General features: G+C 33.5%; 1 protein-coding gene across 1 annotated transcript in view; it reads left to right on the forward strand.

Moving 5' to 3' along the window:
- Positions 1-21,638, forward strand: part of BCHE (butyrylcholinesterase) — a 94,755-nt gene that overhangs the window by 12,219 nt on the left and 60,898 nt on the right. The window contains 5 exon segments of the mRNA XM_066240822.1: positions 462-553; positions 555-570; positions 7,012-7,860; positions 7,863-7,982; positions 7,985-8,531. Of these exon segments, the coding sequence (XP_066096919.1) occupies positions 462-553; positions 555-570; positions 7,012-7,860; positions 7,863-7,982; positions 7,985-8,531 (1,624 nt within the window).

Raw genomic sequence — 21,638 nt, forward strand, 5'->3', positions numbered from 1 at the left:
CTTAATAAAACATTTTTTTTTAATTTTCACACCTCTACCCTAAGAGTAACTATGTTGTTTCCTAATCTATCTTTTACATTTCTTTAGAATTGGCACAGATTGAAGGTAGGTACAAATACTTCAATAACAGCATTTTTTGAGAACGTACACATTTAAATCATAAAACAAAAGCTAAAGCAAAATATATGTTCTACCAATAAAAAGTCTTAAAAGTTCTGGTAGTGTTTAAAAACGGGCAGTTTCTGTTCCGTTTCAGCGTTTTAAACAGAAGCTTCCTTCTTGGATGAGCTCTTGCAGTCTTGAACTGTGCATTCAATAATACTTTTGTAAATGAATCACTGTTGCATTCATACAGATAGCCTCTGAACAGATGTCAGAAAGTAAAGATTGGCTGCTTCTAGACCTAGCTGCTGCTGCTAAGTCTCGCGAGCTTTGTCAGTAACAGTTGATTGTAACGCCAGTGCAGTCCAATTTACAGGCTGGAGCAGCAGCTGCGTATGGCATTTCTCTGAAGTAATTCATGATTTCCGCTCCTTGAAAACTATATCATCTTTTGTTGCAGTGAGCCGGGTAAGTTGTTACGAATTTTCATCTTCTTGTAGAGATGCAAGTTGCTGTGAAACTCATTCTGTAGAAGGATTGAGATCCCTTCACGTGTTTGCTGTGCCTCTTTAGTGCTCCGTGGAGGACAGTCACTGCAAAAGGGCAGATGAAGCAAGTGAGCAGGCACATACATCAAGTCTTCCTATTACTATTCATTGAACACAGACTGAATCCATTTAACTGCTGAGGAAATAATGAATTTATTCAATTTCGTATAAAGGATCGTAGCATTTGTGGAATCATTGTTTTGTGTGTTCTTGGAGCATTACCTAAGCAAAAATGTTTTATGCTGTGCTTCTTTATCCTTAAATGCACTGTTTAGTGAGTTTCTACTTAAAAGAGTAGGAAAAGTGGTTTTTGACTAGTTTTATTCTATTTTTTGAGTTGTATGGGAAGAAAAATTATCTTATTGTCTGGCATGACAGGGTGCTTTTCTTAATGAATATTTTGCCATCTGAAACTTGAACAATATCAATTGACAAAGGAAAGCTTTAAGTTTCTTATATCTGAAAAGAAAATCTATTTCTTAATTTGATTTACAAACTTTTGCTTCTTTTGCCTTGTTTGTCTTCTTTTAATGTGTGTGTAAATTATAGCAAAATACTTTATATTTACTATTATTTTTAATATATAGACTATAAAAATATAAACTTTTCATATTTTAATATTGTAAACCTACTTTTACTTTGATTATGTTAGTTTTTATTTAACCAGAAGATTAGACATTGAGTATAAAATGTATGAATTTTTAAAAGTAAACTAAATGTGAACAAAATTACTTTATTGTTTATGATTTGTATTTGTATTTTTTAATTTTTAGAGTATGTCTTTAAGATTTTAGTGAATATATCACATGATAACAAGTTCAATTGGGAGTTACTATTACTAGTCTGTGTAGTGCCTTCAATAATTAATATAAACTGTTTTGTAGTTAAAATAAATATATCTTACCTGTATTGATAGTTACTTTTTAAAAGGATGAACATAAGCTTTTAGAGAGTAGTTTTATCCTCTAAATGAATATCTTTAGAATTCTCTGTGAATTTGAAGTAACATGGCCTTTTGGATACAAAATAAAATTTCTAATTGGATTTACAAGGTTTTATCTTATTCTAGATTTGTTATTGCTTGTTTTCATGTCCTACTTTTTTAATTTATAAAAATGAGATATACTCCACATTTCAGTTTTTAAATATAAGCTAGTGATATATTCTAAGTGGCATCATATTTATAAAATTAATTTTTGATTTATTCTTTTATTTATAACAATACACATTTAAATTGTATGTTGTCTTCATTTTAATATTTTTATAGTAAAATGTGCTCATTCTTGTAAAAACTGTCCCAGATATTAGATAATTCTAAATTGAATAGATGTTAACTTAAGAACAGATTCAACTTACAAAGAAGACCAAAGATACCTCTCTAATATTAAATATTCAAATTATTCGCACAATGAAAAGTTTGTGAATGTTCTTCCTGACTGAGGACAGATACAGATCTTATGTTTCTCATGCCTAGTACAGTGTCTTCCATATACACACATCCTTTTAGTGCCTAATGGGTATCTGAAGGATCTCTGAAAGGCAGTAGTATAGTTTATTTATAAGCAAACTTCCTCAGCTCCCTGCTTCACTTTGCCTGCAACAAAACAAGCTTTTAGGTTTGTTATAAAGGCTTAATGTTTTAATTTAACCAAATTCATTTAACAGAGTTTGTGCTAGATCATATTATCTATGTAGCTCCTCTCCCACCATTTTAAGAGCCTTATTTTTATGTAGAAATACACATTTTATAACAACTATTTAAAATACAGAAAAATTATTCTATCCACACAGAAAACAATTTTTAATATTTGCTTGACTGTTTTTTAAGAAGTTCTTACCTGACCCAGTATTTTGAAAATTTGGTTGATATCCAGTTATAGAAAATAAATGGCAAATATTTATCTTTATGTCAATCATTTTCTTATACCCATATCTTATACTGTAACATTACAATTTTTCTTTTAAAATTGATTAAGGAATTTTGATAATACTTTTTTAAATTAAATTCAAAATGCAAAATAAAGGAAATTATATTTTACCTTTTTTATTTTGGAAGGTATAGATTGTTTTTTAATATTCCCAGTCAATTTTTTTATCTTGGAGTATTTGATATAATTCAAACACTACAGTATTTGTTATTTTTCATTTTTCAGGTTTTTACCCTTCTTGCTCCAATCATTTATTTTCTTTAGCAATTAAAAACAATAACTCCTTCCTTTTTTAAAAATATTAAACATTTTTTTCAAATATTAAACCTTAACACAAGTCAATTGTATTTGGCATGAACCCCATTTTTATGATAAATGTTATAAGTTTTTAGTGTTTAAAGTGTTTATTTAATGTGATAGCAGTTAATTTGTACCAGGATTTATAACAGAAAGAAAAAAATAAAGTATTATTGAATATTTTAATTATGAATAAATATTTAGATATATAGACTAATATTTTCATAACTACCCTTAATTATTTTTTTAGATTGTTTAGTTATGTGATTGCATATATTAAAAATATAGACATCTCTTAATGTTAAAATTATAGAGTTACAGGTTAGGTTCGAGAATAACAGATTATGAAAAGGACAAAATAGTGCTTATTTAAATAAGGTAATAAAACTAAAAAAATTCACCTTATATCAATAATGAGTATGAGAACACATGTGTATTTTAGTGTTAAAGTTTAGATTTGGTAATGTAACACTCTATAATAGATAGTATGAAGATAAGTTGGAATTGTACTGCCATTCAAGTGATGAATACATGCTTACAATGCTTGTTTTAATGTTATTAGTTGCATTTTTTACAGGATGATGAATCATAGATGTTCAAAAATCAAGATTATTTTTTGTATAAATCATATTATGTTACATTAATGTCCACTCAGCAAAAACTATAAAATAAAACACAAGAAATCAACCTAAATGACATGGGAATGATATTACAACCTTTTAGTTGTTATACTAGCTATTTTTAAACATATGTACTAAAATTTTTCACATTAATTACATATAAAAATAAAATATTTTGGTAATAATTATACTTGTGCAATATAATTAGTAAACTGTATAACAAGATTTTGAAAATTATCAGAGACTAAAATTATTAGGATTTAATTTTTGTTTTATTAAAACAAAATAATATTATATAAAAATTTTAAAAATGAAGCAAACTTTACATTAGACTTGAACAAACATTGATGAGGTAGGCCAAAGAGAGAAACGTATCCAACCTGAAATTCCTTGAGTAATCAGTTGAAATGTAGTTTAGAGTAAATCAGCATTGTATTTTAATTCTGTTTGCTTTCCAAAGCAGATTTTAAAAATTGCATCCTGGCCCTGGCCAGTTGGCTCAGTGGTAGAGCATTGGCCCAGTGAGTGGATATCCTGGGTTTGATTCTTGGTCAGGGCACACAGGAGAGGTGCCCATCTTCTTTTCCAACCCTCCCCCTCTTGCTTCTCTCTCCCTTTCTCTCTCTTCACCTCCTGCCACCATGGCTTAATTGGAGTGAGTTGGCCCTAGGTGCTAAGAATGGCTCCATGACCTCTGCCTCAGGTACTAAGAGGAGCTCAGTTGCTGAGCCATGGAACAACACTCCACATGGGCAGAGCATCACCTCTTAGTGGGCTTGCCAGGTGGATCCTCAGTCAAGGTGCATGTGGGAGTCTGTCTTTCTGTCTTCTCCAAAATCCTACCTCAATTTTTGTATGTAAAAGAGAGAAAAAAGGGCTTAGAAATTATCAGAAAGAAAAAAAATGCTTCTAAAACTATTAAGCTATCAGAAATATAAAATGTCATTAGTGTCAAGTCTACAGGAAACTTTATATTACTATTATATTTAGTTTTTATTATTTATAACAAAAATTACATTTATTATAATTATAATATCTAAATATCATAACAGCATAAAATATGTTTAAAATATTATGCACTTCAGTAATATATTAGATTGGTCCTGGTGAAAACTCAATTGTATTGAAATTCAGAACATAAAAGTAATATTCTTGTTAATTTTTAAAAGCATTATAATAACAATTATCTATGTGTATATATACATATGCATATTGATATTAATAGAATAAGGTATGGACAAAGACACAGCCATAAGCATAAACAAAGGTGTAGAGTTAGAGATATATCTGTAAGTGCTAAACACTGAACTAAATAGCATACTTTATGAATTTTTCAGATATTTTTAGAGGATCAAAAGTACTTGTTGATCACTAGCTGTCATATTAGCAGTGATAAATTAGGCTGATTTAAAATATGAGTATTTTAGATTTAGGACAGTTATCAGGAAAGGGCTTATTATTTGTCTTCTAAGACAATCTAAATTTTATTTTATTTATTTATTTACTTATTATTTATTTATTTTTTTACAGAGACAGAGTGAGAGTCAGAAAGAGGGATAGACAGGGATAGACAAACAGGAATGGAGAGAGATGAGAAGCATCCATCATCATTGTGACACCTTAGGTATTCATTGATTGCTTTTTCATATGTGCCTTGACCATGGGCCTTCAGCAGACCGAGTAACCCCTTGCTCAAGCCAGCAGCTTTGTGTCCAAGCTGGTGAGCTTTGCTCAAACCAGATGAGCCCGGGTTCATGCTAGCGACCTCCGGGTCTCGAACCTGGGTCCTCTCCATTCAAGTCTGAGGCTCTATCCACTGCGCCACCACCTGGTTAGGAAAGACATCCAATTTTTTTTTAAAAAAATTAGTAATAATACAAATTTTTAATGCTCCGATAATTAACTTTTGAATACATACAATGGATTTATAATTACAGTATCAAAAAGTATTAAAGAGAAGAGTTTCTATATTTGTGGACCTCTTTTATTATTATGTGGATGAGTTTGGTGTATGTATTTGACATTTTGAATCAGGTATTATTTCAGTTATATAAATATGTTAGGTATTTTATATTATATTTGGATATGGCCTGTGGTGGCACAGTGGATAAAGGGTCAAACTGAAATGCTGAGGTCGTTGGTTCAAATCCTGGGCTTGCCTGTTAAGGCACATATGGCAAGCAAGCGATGAACTGCTAAGGTGAATCAACTGAGTTGATACTTCTCACTCCCCACCCCTTTCTGGAAAATAAATAAATAAAATTTATAAAGCTCTATGAAAAAATATATTTGGATTACATTTCTCTGTCCCTCTTTGCTACATAAAGTTTCAGAAGCTGATTTTTAATTATTTTATTTTTAAAAACTCAAGAATGCATTATGAATATTTAACAAAACTTTGATTTCCCCAAATGGTGTCCTCATATCATCAAATAAATATTATTTATTAAAATGCCAAAAGATATACTTTTGTAGGTTGCCATGATTACTTTTGCTTCCCCCACTTTTTTTTAGTAATTTCTCAGCTTTAGTCTTATTTCACTTGTTTTAACTATCAAACTATATCTTACCATGCTAACATATTTACCCTTACTAGTTGCATTATACTTTAATAATTAACAAATTAAAAAATATGCATTGAGTAATTTCTGAGTGTAAAATTCCTTCTAAGTCAGTATCTCCACCAGTGCATTGTATTATCAACCCCTGGTTTTCTCCATGGACTTTGTAATTCCAGTAGAGAAGATTTCACAGTTATTGAATTTCAGAAAAATTATTTGGTATATATTTGTCACCTTCCCTTGTCAGTTTTTCTTCTAGGTCTTATAATGGTAGCAAACTTGTTAATTTTCATAATGTGTAAGATAAAAGATGCTTACTGTATTTTTTGTTACCTAACATGTAATGAATAGGTTTTCCAAAATTTTTTCTGACCATAGACTAAGGTTACATAGGGGAAGAAACCGCTGAGCATAAAGGACCATGGAAGGGACCATGGAAACAGAAAAAGACAATAATAGAAGACTAAAGATCATTAAAGTTTCTCAACCTACTTCACAGTTTGTAAAGTGCCAGGTAGCTGTGATTAGAACTGTTTATATTTCAGAGAATACATGTGCTTGTATTTCCTTCTCTAACCAAGGCAGAAATTATATCTATAATAAATACACTACCACTTATTGCCACTTCATGGTAGGGCTATGTATGGTAATAAGTATACATACACGGTTGAAACAAATTTCCTCTAGAATAGTAAATTTTCTTTACAAAGGTTTGATAATAAATTTTTCTAAAGTAAAATAATTTTTATTTTTTTATTTCACTTATTTTTTTAAACTGAAAACTAAAATATCTCCAGTTGTTTTTGTTGTGAACGCAAACCTTTGTAGTGATTGCGATTTATTCATTTTCATCATGTGCATGGTTAATAAGAACTACTATATTTTAGTCATTATCAATAAAATATAATGTCAGATGCATGAGGTTGCTAAAACATCCTACTCACCTCTCTTTCAGAAACCAGTGTGCAGAGCAAGGGTACAATCACATTTATCCGATTTCTTTTGCGGTTTCTTCTGTTCTGGGTTCTTACTGGGAAATCACACACTGAAGAAGACATTGTCATTACAACCATGAATGGTAAGGTTAGAGGGATGAACTTGCCAGTTCTTGGTGGCACAGTAACAGCTTTTCTTGGAATTCCCTATGCACAGCCACCTCTTGGTAGACTTCGGTTCAAAAAGCCACAATCTTTGACTGACTGGTCCAATATTTGGAATGCCACAAAATATGCACATTCTTGCTATCAGAACACAGATCAGAGTTTTCCTGGCTTCCTTGGGTTAGAGATGTGGAATCCAAATACTGACCTCAGTGAAGACTGTTTATATCTAAATGTCTGGATTCCAACACCTAGACCTAAAAACGCCACTGTAATGATATGGATTTATGGTGGTGGTTTTCAAACTGGAACATCATCTTTACATGTTTATGATGGCAAGTTTCTGACAAGGGTTGAAAGAGTTATTGTAGTTTCAATGAACTATAGGCTAGGTGCTCTAAGATTTTTAGTTTTATCAGGAAATTCGGAAGCACCAGGGAACATGAGCTTCTTTGACCAACAGTTGCCACATCAGTGGGTGCAAAAAAATATAGCAGCCTTTGGTGGAAATCCTAAAAGTGTAACTCTTTTTGGAGAGAGTGCAGGAGCAGCTTCAGTTAGCCTTCACTTACTTTCCCCTAGAAGCCATCCATTGTTTACCAGAGCCATTCTGCAAAGTGGATCTTCTAACGCCCCTTGGGCAGTAACATCTCTTTATGAAGCTAGAAACAGAACTTTGACCTTAGCTAAATTTATTGGTTGCTTTGAGAAAATGAGACTGAAATCATCAAATGCCTTCGAATTAAAGATCCCCAGGAAATCCTTCTGAATGAAATACTTCTTATCCCCTCAGATACTCTCTTGTCGGCAACTTCTGGGCCAAGTGTGGAGGTGATTTTCTCACTGACATGCCAGATACACTACTCCAACTTGGACAGTTCAAAAAAATCCAGATCATGGTGGGTGTTAATAAAGATGAAGGGACAGCGTTTTTAGTGTATGGTGCTCCTGGTTTCAGCAAAGATAACAACAGTATCATAACTAGAAAAGAATTTCAAGATGGTTTAAAAATACTTTTTCGAGGAGTAGGTGAGTTTGGAAGGGAATCGATCCTTTTTCATTATATGGACTGGTTAGATCCAAGAGCTGAAAACTACCATGAGGCCTTGGATGATGTTGTTGGGGATTACAATTTCATATGCCCTGCCTTGGAGTTCACCAAAAAGTTCTCAGTTTTCAGAAATAATGCCTTTTTCTACTATTTTGAACACCGGTCCTCCAAACTTCCTTGGCCTGAATGGATGGGAGTGATGCATGCTTATGAAATTGAATTTGTCTTTGTTTTACCTCTGGAAAGAAGAGTAAATTACACAAAAGCTGAAGAAATTTTGAGTAGATCCATAATGAAACACTGGGCAAATTTTGCAAAATATGGGTAAGTGCCATTTTTTTAATTCTTTGTTTTGTTTTGTTTAGTTTTGCTTGGTGCCTGGTGTAGACTTCATTAAAAGCACAGGAACCTGTAAAATATTTATTATTTGTACTTTAAACTGGTTTAGTTTTTTATTATACAGTGAATTTCAATTCCTTGCATCTGCATGCTTAAAGGAAATCATCAAACAACCTTTATGAAAAATGTTTTCTCATATTTCTAAAACATTGCAGAACACTTTAGCATGTAGTCAGAGTTTGTATGAAAATAAATAATTACCTTAAGAATTAAAATTATTGTGGCCTTGCTTTTTAACCTGAAAAAATTTTTAAATATTTTATTTATTTATTTTAGAAAGAGAGAGAGAGAGAGAGAAAAGGGGGAGGAGCATCAACTCATAGTTGCTTCTTATATGTGCTTTGACCAGGCAAGACCAGGGTTTCAAACCGGGGACCTCAGTGTTCCAGATCTACACTTTATCCACTATACCACCACAGGTCAGGCATAACCTGAAAGATTTTAATGTTAACAGGTCTAGGAAAGACTAGAAATGTATATTTTTCTCATTCTCTTAAGCAGGGGAACAGTGGTATCTGATACATAAAGAAACACACACATGGCTCAGGGAAACTAAAGGGCAGCATGGTGGTGGATTTCATCCTTGGATTACTCAAAATGCAGGGTTTGCAAAATATGGGTAAGTGCCCATTTTATAGATTTCCCCCCTAATAGGCTGCTTAGAACTTTCAGGTGACATGTGTTGGACAGAAGGTACAAGGCTCCTCATTTTTAGCTAAGTTGTTACCCACCTGAGGAGTCATATAGATGATGGTAGATAATCAGAAACTTCACAAAATAAAATATGTTCCCTCATATGTTATAAATAGTGTAATATTATGTCCTCAAGAGTCAGAAAAGTTTAAATATATATGCTAATTTGTATATTTTCTAATATTTTGGAATAGCTTGTATTAATTAGAATAATAAAAAAATTTGGACATCTATTTTTATATATGTTATAGAAAGTCACCATTAATTGATACATTAATCCAATTTGTCATACTATTTTTCTTGTTGTTGTTGTTTTTGTATTTTTCTGAAGTGAGAAGCAGGGAGGCAGAAAGACTCTCCCGCATGTGCTCAACTGGAATCCACCTGGCATGCCTACTAGGGAGTGATACACTGCTCATCTTAGCACTGCTGTGTTGCTTAGCAAGCAAGCTCTTCTTAGTGCCTGAGGCAGAGGCCATGGAGCCAGTCTCAGTGCCCAGGCCATCTTTGCTCCAATGGAGCCTTGACTATGGGAGGGGAAGAGAGAGATAAAAAGAAAGGAGATGAGGGAAGGGTGGAGAAACAGATGGGTGCTTCTCCTGTATGCCTTGGCCAGGAATCAAACCAGGGACATCCATATGCTGGGCTAATGCTCCACCACTGAGTCAACCAGCCAGGGCTTGTCATACTGTTTTTTATAACCGAAAAAAATGTTGATAGTGATATTATTGCTGTTTTTTATTAACTTCCATTAGAAATTTACTGTATTCCACATTACTGAATGTATCTTTTTTTCTTTTTTTTTTTTTACAGAGACAGAGAGAGAGTTAGAGAGAGGGATAGATAGGGACAGACAGACAGGAATGGAGAGAGATGAGAAGTATCAATCATTAGTTTTTTGTTGCAACACCTTTGTTGTTCATTGATTGCTTTCTCATATGTGCCTTGCCCGTGGGGCTATAGCAGATCGAGTAACCCCTTGCTCGAGCCAGTGACCCTGGGTCCAAGTGGGTGAGCTTTGCTCAAACCGGATAAGCCCGTGCTCAAGCTGGCGACCTCGGGGTCTCAAACCTGGGTCCTCTATATCCCAGTCTGACTCTCTATCCACTGTGCAACTGCCTGGTCAAGCTTACTGAATGTATCTTTTAACAAAACTCTTGTATAATAATTTTTTTTTAAAAATTATGCTAATCCACCATGTATGAAGCTAAATTCTTCTACCTGGCATTAAAGGGCCTCTCTAATCCTGCTGCAAACCATATTTTCCAACAAGACCTAGCTGGTTGGTAGAACAGTTTTCTCATGAATGTCCAAGATTTCATGTTTAGCCGCCTTCTTGTTCTGTTTAAGACATGTACTCCTCCCCTTTTAAATGATATCAGTCCTACTATTGTTTTGGGTCCTCAGCAACTATGTGTTTCATTTAGTGTATCTTTATTTTCTAGAGTTATAATTTCTTCAGATTGATTTTTCAGTCTCACTGAAGTTATTGACTATACCTTGTCCGTATACTATCTTTCATTGTATCCTGAGCTTCTTAACTAGATTAAACTAGTTTCTTGAAATAAAAATTGTGGTTATATTCTTTAAAGAACTGACTTGGGTATATATATTTAACAAATATTTATTTAATAGTTGAATGAAATTTTGTAAAGGCTAGTTTAAGTAAAAAATATATAGATACTGTATATATATTTTATAGTTACACAAGCTATTCTATTATTTGAAGTTCCGCAATAATTTATGCCTTCTCAATGTCAATTTACATTTTTGCTTAATAAGGATCATCTTATTTCTGAATTACTTATATCTCATTTTGTTCTTTTCCTAAAGGCCATATTCATATTAAATAATTTAAATATATTTTCAATTCTTTCTTATAATTGAGATTATACATAATTTAAAAGGTAATCTTTTCTAAAATTATCAATACCTATAAATTTTAAAGCACTCATATTTTGTATGTTAAAATCATCGAGAAATTTATATTTTCTTTTGTCACAGTGGAGAACATTGAGAATCAGATGTGGTAAATGTCTTGTTTATGGAACCAGGGTAGTGACAAATCAAAGAATAGAATCTGACACAATAGAATAAATTGTTTAATCCTAATTTATGATTACCATTTGTTAATGGGAAATTAATAAAGGTTTAAACATATTTGAATTGTAATGATCAATTTATATAAACATATTATTAAAAGATAAAAGTAAACTTTTTAAGTAGTTTAGCCATAATGATTTGTGATTTGTCATTTCAGATAATGAGGGTTTTTTTGTGTTCTTTTTTTTATTTTTTTAACAATTTTTTTAAATTTATTAAATTTAATGCAGTGACATTGATAAATCAGGGTACATATGTTGAGAGAAAATATCTCTAGATTACTTTGACATTTGATTGCACTGTGTACCCCTCCCCCAAAGTTAAATTGTCTTCTGTCACCTTCTATCTGGTTTTCTTTGTGCCCCTCCCCTCCCCCAACCCCTCACTCCTTCTTCACCCCATCTCCCCTCCCCCAACCCCCCACTCCTGTTGCCATCACATTCTTGTTCATGTCTCTGAGTCTCATTTTTATGTCCCTTCTATGTATGGATTCATATAGTTCTTAGTTGTTTTTTTTTCTGATTTATTTCGCTCCGTATAATGTTATCAAGGTCCGTCCATGTTATTGTAAATGATCCGATGTCATCATTTCTTATGGCTGAGTAGTATTCCATAGTATATATGTACCAAAGCTTTTTAATCCACTCGTCCTCTGACGGACACTTGGGCTGTTTCCAGATCTTCGCTATTGTGAACAATGCTGCCACAAACATGGGGGTGCATTTCTCTTTTTGGAGCCATTCTATGGTGTCCTTGGGGTATATTCCTAAAAGTGGGATAGCTGGGTCAAAAGGCAGTTCAATTTTCAGTTTTTTGAGGAATCTCCATACTGTTTTCCACAGTGGCTGCACCAGTCTGCATGTGTTCTTTTTTAATTTTTAAATTTGTTTATTCATTTTAGAGAGCTGAGAGAGTGAGAGAGAGAGAAAGGGGGTAGGAGCAGGAAGCATCAAATCCCACAATGTGCCTTGACCAGACAAGTGCAAGGTTTGTACTGGCAACCTCAGCATTCTAGGTCGATACTTTTATCCACTGCACCACCAAAGGTCAGGCTCAGTTAATGAGATTTTTAAATAATCCATCATTACAAAGTTGAAGAGAGAGTTTTCATATTTGTTGAGGGTTAACAACATGGCAAAAGCAATGTTAATCTCTTGGTATGCATTATCTTTTTTTCAAAGCATATAGGTTAGAATGCTTACATCAACTCCAGTGGAAACAAAACTGATAATTGCTACTGGTGAAAATCTAACTCTGCAGTTCTCAAACCAGGGAATAATGTCTGGAGCTGTTTTTGAGCACCATGACTGGGAATGTGGTTGTTCCCATTAAAGTAAAGGCCTGGGAAGCTGCTAAACACCCTGTTAAAAAACAGCCCCTACAACAAAGAATTATTCATTCTAAATTCCAATAATAACAAGATGGAGAAACTGCAGATTTCTACTTCCACATTACCTAAAAATGATACATAAAGAAGTCAAAAAGTAGAATTAGTAGTTATAAATCAGAAATATTAGTTTTCAAGTTTATGGTTTATAAAATGTGTAAATAAATTATTCTCCTTAAATAATGTCAAGTATACATTGTATGTTTCAATATAATTAGGTTCAAAATAATATTGAAATTTTCTTTGTGATTTTTTTATTTTGCCACTGAGTTATTTAGTAGTCTGTTATTTAATGTGCAAAGATTAGGATAATTTTTAGATATCTTGTTGTCAATTTCTAATTTAATCCAGTTCTAGTAAGAGACTATTTGAAAATATCCCATTTGAAATATATTGAAAATTATTTTATGAATGACCTGTTATATGACTTCTATGGGTGATTACTTTCTGTGTTCTTAAAAAAAAAAAGTGAATTCTTCAGTTATATAGTATGGTATATCTCATAAATATATGGTTGTTTGGGTCTTCTAATATTCTCTCTAATATTGTTTCCACTTGTTTCAAAGATTGAGTAAAAAGTATTACAATCTTCAACTATAATTGTGGCTTAGTTTATTTTTCCATTTAGCTCTGCTGATTTTCTCTTTATAATTTAAATCAATGTTCGCCTGACCAGGCGGTGGCGCAGCGGATAGCACATTGGACTGGGATGTGGAGGACCCAGTTTCAAGACCCCGAGGTCACCAGCTTAAGCATGGGCTCATCTCATTTGAGCAAGGCTCACCAGCTTGAGCCCAAAGTCACTGGCTTGAACAAGGGGACACTCAGTCTGCTGTAGCCCCCCCAGTCAAGGCATATATGAGAAATCAATGAACAACTAAGGAACTGCAACGAAGAATTGATGTTTCTCATCTCTCTTCCTTCCTGTCTGTCTGTCCCTATCTGCCCCTCTCTCTGACTCTGTCTGTCTCCCTATCTGCCCCTCTCTCTGACTCTGTGTGTCTCTGCCACAAAATAATAATAATAATAATAATAATTTAAATCAATGTTCTTAATACAGTGCATATGTGGGATTATGTATCCTTCACTGACTCTTTTTATCATAATGAAATGTCTTTCTTTATCCTGAAGTTGGATTTGTCTAATATTAAGATAGACTCATCCAGGTTACCACGCTATGTTAACATAATATAGTTTGTTCCATCTTTTTTATTCATCCCATTTAAGTTTTTTTAGAAACCTTTCTTAGAGTTGGTATAATTAATCTGCTTAGCATTTCTTATAATTATCAACATGGTTTTGTTTAATTCCACAATCTTGCTTATTTTTGTGGGGGATTTTTCCAATTTTTTTTTGTTACAGTTTGCATTCAACTTTTTTTATTATTATTATTTTTAAGTATACAGCATAGCAGATACATATTCATGTAGGTTACAAGTTCTCTCCAATAATTCATATGCCCATCTGGCACCACAGATAACTGGTACGGTATTGTTAAATGTATTCCTCATACAGTATTTTATACCTTCATGCCTATTTGTAACTACCAATTAGTACTTAATCTCATCACCACTTATTAGCCTGTGCCCCAATATCCTTTCCCTCTGACTTCAATCAGTTCTCTGAATCTATATGTCCATTTCAATATTGTTCATTTATATTGTTCTTTATATTCCACATATATGTGATAGCATATGATAGTAGTCTTTTTGTGTCTGGCTTATTTCACTTCCATCTTGCTTCTTTTTGTTGTTGTTTTTTTTTTTTTTTCTGTTCTCTTTTTTATTCTTCCCATTACTCCTTTTTATATTTTTTTAAATATTTTTTAAATTATTTATTTATTTATTCATTTTAGAGAGGAGAGGAAGAGACAGAGAGGAGAGACAGAGAGAGAAGGTGGGGAGGAGCTGGAAGCATCAACTCCCATAGGTGCCTTGACCAGGCAAGCCCAGGGTTTCGAACCGGTGACCTCAGCATTTCCAGGTCGATGCTTTATCCACTGTGCCAGCACAGGTCAGGCCCTTTTTATATTTTTTACATTAACTAATAATATTCTTATTTTCATTTATATTTAGATGTTTTAGTTTGCCTTTAATTTTTTCCAGTGATTCCTTTAGGTCCAATAATTATTTCTTTAACATAAGAATCTACTTAGAGTTAATACTGAACCACTTTACACTTTGCAACTGATATTGCAACTGATATTTCTCACTTTCTTCACAATTCATGCTTCTCATTTTCTTTTTTTTTAATTTTTTTTATTATTCATTTTAGAGAGGAGAGGGAGAGACAGAGGGAGAGAAGGGGGGGGAGGAGCTGGAAGCATCAACTCCCATATGTGCCTTGACCAGGCAAGCCCAGGGTTTCCAACCGGCGACCTCAGCATTTCCAGGTCGACGCTTTATACACTGTGCCACCACAGGTCAGGCTCATTTTCTATTTCACTCTTACAACTTCACAAATGTTAGACACTATGAGTATGGCTTCATGCATTCACCTCCCATGTTTTTCATATTGTTGTCATATATTTAGTCAATGTATTAATATCAAATTCCTTTAAAAATATGTTTTTAATAATTAGTTATCTTTATGTAACTTGATAAATGAAAAGGAAAATATGGTTTTTGTATTTATTATTTATATTCCTTATTCTTTTCAATGGGTTCTAGTTTTCCTCTGGTATTAGGTACCTATTTTTTTCTTTTTCTTTTTTTTTGTATATTTCTTTTTTTTTGTTTTGTTTTGGGGTTTTTTTGTTTTTGTTTTTGTATTTTTTTGAAGTTGGAAACTTCAGAGGCAGTCTGAAGGGGAGGCAGTCAGACAGACTCCCGCATGTGCCCTACCGGGATCCACCCGGCATGCCCACCAGGGGGCGATGCTCTGCCCATCTGGGGCATCGCTGTGCCACAATCAGAGCCATTCTAGCGCCTGAGGCAGAGGCTACAGAGCTATCCTCAGCGCCTGGGCCAACTTTGCTCCAATGGAGCCTTGGCTGCGGGAGGGGAAGAGAGAGACAGAGAGGAAGGAGAGGGGGAGGGGTGGAGAAGCAGATGGGCGCCTCCTGTGTGCCCTGGCTGGGAATTGAACCCGGACTCCCACATGATAGGCTGATGCTCTACCACTGAGCTAACCGACCAGGGCCTTTTTTGTATATTTCTTAAGTGAGAAGAGGGTAGGCAGAGAGACAGACTCTTGCATGCACCCAACCGAGATCCTCCTGACAAGTTCACTAGGAAGTGAAGCTTTGCCCATCTGAGGCATTGCTCCATTGCAATTGAAGCCATTCTACTGCCTGAGGTGAAGGCCATGGACCCATCCTCAGTGCCCAGGCCAACTTGCTACAATGGAGCCTTGGCTCTGGGAGGGGTAAAGAGAGATAAAGAGAAGAGAGAGGAAGAAGGGTGGAGAAGCAGGTGCTCACTTCTCCTGTATACCTTACCAGGAATCAAACCTGGGACACCCACATGCCAGGCCAACACTCAACCACTGAGACAACTGACCAAGGCTTGGTATCATTTTTCTTAATATTGAGAACAACCTTTAGATTTTTCATCGTGCAGATTGGTTTGTTACAAATTCTGTCAGCTTTCTTTTATATAAAAGTCTCTTTATTTTACTTTAATTGAAAGAAGTTTTATAAGAATATAAAATTCTGAGTTCATCATTTTAAAAAATTTCATCATGTAAAGATGTGTTTTATTATCTTCTTGTCTCTTCAGTTTGTGATGTAAACAAAGCCTTTATTCATAAGATTTTATCCTTACATGCAACATCTCCCCCTTCTCAACACCCCAAGTTGATGTTTAAATTTTCTCTTACTCTTTGATTTTCAATAATTTGTCCATAATGTTACCTGTTGTAATTTTTTTTTGTATTTTTAAAAGGGGTTTGCAGTTTCTAAGATACTTTCTGTTGATTTTTAGTGTCATATATGAATTATTTTGAATCAATATATCAGCAAATATTTTTTATGCATTATTCACATTCAAATCTTCTCCTAAGCCCCCATTACACATACACTAGGCTGGATAATAGTGTGCCATAGCTCACTGAGGTTCTTCTTCCTATTTTTAATTTTGCTTCTACTTTTCAAGGTAGGTAATTTTTTTTGTTGTTATTGATTTCTTTTCAAGCTCTGTGACTCTACTTTCTCCAATTTTTAGTTGAACTTATTAACTGAATTTTTTACTTCACTTTCATTTTCAGATTGAAAGTTTCCTTTTTTTAGTAGTTTTATTTCTTTGTTAAGAGTTATCCTTTGTTTCCTATTTAAAAAGATATTGTTCTTTAAGTTCTTAACTATATTTAAAATACTTTTGAGGTTTGTTTGTTCATTCAATATCTGGTTCATGGGATTAGTCTGTATTTTCCTATTTCTTTGCATGCCTAATAATATTCAAATTTATGCTAACTTTGTGGATGATATGCAGTAGAAACTATGTTATATTTTCTTCCTCTGAAGAATATATGTGTCCACTGATAAATGTGTTTCATTTACCAGGCAGTTCAATTAAGGGATGTGTATAGAATTGAATTTGTCTAAAATGTATAATAGGCTTGGTTTTATATTTTGTCAAAGTGGATACATTGCAGGTTCAAGATATTTTATAGACCTTCCAATTTGGCTGCACTTAAATGCACAAGTCTGTCTTCTCTGAGGATATTTCAGGTACTCAGTTTAAGGTTCTGTTAGGGTGGGCATAAACTAGCTCTCAGTATAATTCTTATGCTTAGGGTATGGACTTCCACTCATCTGAACACTGAGTATCAGTACAGTATTAAAAAGATATAAACAAAGTTCTGTTGATATTATGGTAATTATTATTCCCTAACTTGTCCCATCTCTTTTCTGCTCTCAGACCTGCAGCATCTTTGGTATGCTGCTTATATTCTTATTCTGCATGTAGTTAGCTCAGGCCTCAGCCAGTGATCTGCAGGAAATTCATGACGAGAATTCTAGCTCACAACCTTTGTCTAGGTCTCTTCTTTCTGAAGTCGTTGCCCCACAGATTCTGGGTTCTTCGTATTTCGTAACTTGTTTCTGTATCAGGCTCAGTGGAGCCACTGCACTCTGTTTAGGCTCAAGCATCCTGCATAGTAGATTATCCTCATGAGTAACCAGAATAACACAGGCTCATCCCGGAGTTCTCCTTGTCTCAAACATCATATACTTGTGTTGTCTAATATCTAATTTCTGAAACATTGTTTTGTTTTTCTGTTGTTGTTGTCCAGGATTATAATTGTTTATGTTGGGAAGGCTAATCTAGTTTTAATCACTCCATCTGGATAAAGATAAAAGCCCAGCCTCTCCCCATTTGCATTTTAAGGGAATCTAAACCTTTTATTTCTCAGCTGAAGGAACTCATTTTTTCAGTAACTTTAAAGTATATTACTAATTTCTAAAGTATATAAAAATGTTTATACTTTGTCTTCATGACAAAAATAAAGAAAACCTTAATCTATAGTAACATTAAATGGTGTTCAAATTTGGTATCTTTAATTGCACCTTTTGAGATTACTTACAAAACAGAAGTCATAATATAATTTGGTCTTTGTTAATTACAGCTACCACCTTTATGTATTTTTATTGTTTTTGCTTTATCTTCAATCCCTGCTCTAAAAGTGAACTTAAAATGTTACCCAAATAGCACACAGGTTTGTATGTACATTGCATCCATTATCCTATACTAATATATGTTGAAATATCAATTTAACATATCTCCATTAATTATTCATCCAAGCAATAACTTGGTGACCGACAAATTTAATTAAGCAGCATTTAATGAAATTCTTTCAGCACTATTCCAGTGGTAAAAGAAATTGGTGAAATCAAACTTAAGATATCAGCAAAACCAGAGCAGCTAAAGAAGGAAATTAAGCCAAAGTAAAATTAGATAATAATGTAACATAGAAGAAGATCATTATTCCAGAACCTCTCCAGTTGTGTCCTACAATTGTAAAGCATCTTTTGTTTACTATATCTTCTCTGGTTGCTATATTTAAAATTCTTCTCTTAGACTTCTTCAAAGGTAGCCATTCGAAGAGCAGTTATACAGTCTTCCTTGTCATATATACTTGCCCTGACATGTTCAATGTCAATCTTTCCACAGATTCTATGTACATATGACCTTAGACAAGTTATTTAAAACTTTTTACTTTTTTTTTCTTATCTTTAGAATGGGTATATAAATATACTTCCTTACTAATATATTGAAATATACCTTATCATGGACAGGGCATTGCATTCCTTCTTTATGTAAAAAATAATTCAGTTTTTCCTCTACCAAGCATACTCTACTTCAATCTATTTTAATGTAACATTAAACTTAGTTTCCATCCAAGTTTAACATTCTGGCATAACATTAAAAAATTAACCAAGTTTTCAAACCAATAAAAGTAACCTGCAAAATTGAGGCAATTAATATGCTTTTGTTTTTTTGGTGAGAATTCATTTATTCAGAACTCCTTTAAAATTGTTAATGCTTCTTAACATGCTTTTGCCAGAAATAAATGCTATGACACAAGTCACTTATATTTTATCTTATTTTGATATCATGAAAACAAATAATTAATTTGTAAGTAACTTTATACCATCATACCTGCTGCTATTCTCATGTATTTTATTTATTATTTGTTCTTTTATATTGTAAGGAAATTTATCACAAAAGTAATACTTTATTAAATTAATATTAAAATATATTACTAAAATTTCAGCCTCATAATTCACTGATCTATAAAAAATAACAAGAAGAATTCCAAGAAAGCAATCAATAAACAACTAAAGTACCACAACAACGAGTTGATGCTTTTTATCTCTCTCCCTTCCTGTCTGTATGTCCCTGTCTATCTCTCTCTCTGTCTCATGGAAAAAAAAATAATTCCTGGCCAGCTGGCTCATTGGTACAATGTGGGCCCAGTGTGTGGATGTCCCAGGTTCAATTACCAGTCAGGGCACACAGGAGAAGTGACCATCTGCTTCTCCACTACTCCCCCTCTTTCTTCTCTCTTTCTTCCCCTCATGCAGACACGGCTTAACTGATTTGAGAATGTTGGTCCTGGGTGCTGAGGATGGCTCCATGACCTCTCCTCAGGCACTAAAATAGCTCTATTGCTGAGCAACAGAGCAACAGCCCCAGATGGGCAGAGCATCCTTGGATGGAGGACTTGCTAGATGGCTCCTAGTCAGGGCAAATGCAGGAGTCTGTCACTCTGCCTCCCACTTCTCACTTAATAAAGTAATAATAATAAATAAATAAATAAATGTGTTTCTGATTTTTGTACTGGGAGTTAGGTGTGATCAAACAATGCAAAGCAATAATTTCTTAGTGCACAAGATGTTTTGGAAATAATTGAGACAATTTCATAATAAGCATTTTTTTTACCTACTAAATCACAATTATAATCATTCAAAAATCTGAGTTCAGATTTCTAGAACAACGAACTTTCTGATTTGAATTATTTTTCATCACATACACTGAGCAGTGTTTCATTCACATTACCATAACTTCTTTTTTAATTAATTAATTAATTATTCATTTTAGAGGAGAGAGGGAGAGGGGGAGAGAGAGAGAATTGAGGGAGGAGCAGAAAGCGTCAACTCTCCTACGTGCCTTGACCGGGCAAGCCCAGGGTTTCGAACCGGCAACCTCAGCAGTCCAGGCTGAAGCTTTATCCATTGCGCCACCATAGGTCAGGCCCATAACTTCTTTATCTACTAGAAATGCACTCAATAATAGTCTTTTAATATGTGTAATATGAAATTGATTAATTATATTAAATGTTTAATAGTTATATTTCTATCTTGTTTACTTATACCTGACACAAGAAATAAAGCAATTGACAAAAACAATATTTTAAACACACTTATTTTTCAAATTGATATATTTGTATTTTCTTTATGTATTCCCTGATTTTTCTTACCTGGCATCATTTTATATTTCCAAAAGGTAATAGAAAAACATTAGAAAAGTCTAAGAAAATAGAAGTGGAGACCCAGCTCTCCTTTATTCTAAATCTCCTTATATGAATTTAGGATGTATCAGTACTCATTATATAAATTTTATAGAAATCCCTTCACCAAAAAATTGATTTTTAAGTACACTTGAATTTATTTTTTATTAAATTTTTAACCTAAAAATAATATTCTCAAACTTTATGACAACACATTTCTTTAATAGTTAATTTAAATTTTTATTGATTGATTTTATTTTATTTTTATTATAATATCATTCATTCTATATTTCAACTCTGTAATTGACTATATAAAAAAGAATGCTATGCTAATTAATAAACCCTTTTATCATGGAATGCTCCTTTTTATCAACAATATTCTTTGTTTAAAAGTTCATAGTAGTCTGATATTAATATAGCCACTTTTTTTAATTAATATATATATATATTTTTTAGCTCATCTGCCAGGCATCTCTGCCAAAGGCTAGTATAGCTTTATTTTTATACACTAAGTTTTAATCATATGGTATGCAGAAAACATTGATTAATAATTGTGCTCCAAAATGGGTAAATATTTCAAGAACAGATTACAGGCCTGACCTGTGGTGGCGCAGTGGGATAAAGCATCAACCTGGAACATGGAGGTTGCTGGTTCGAAACCCTGGGCTTGCCTGGTCAAGGCACATATGGGAGTTGATGCTTCCTGCTCCTCCCCTTTCTCTCTCTCTCTCTCTCTCTCTCTCCCCCCTCTAAAAATCAATAAATAAAATATTTTAAAAAAAAAGAACAGATTACAAATATTGATCGACTTACGACCCATGCAACCCACGACCATTCAACTTTACAACCACAATCGCTAGCCACGACTGCTCCGAGTCTGGCGGCACAAGTGTTGTCCA

The sequence above is a fragment of the Saccopteryx bilineata genome, chromosome 8 (genome assembly GCF_036850765.1).
Source record: "Saccopteryx bilineata isolate mSacBil1 chromosome 8, mSacBil1_pri_phased_curated, whole genome shotgun sequence".
NCBI lineage: Eukaryota > Metazoa > Chordata > Mammalia > Chiroptera > Emballonuridae > Saccopteryx > Saccopteryx bilineata.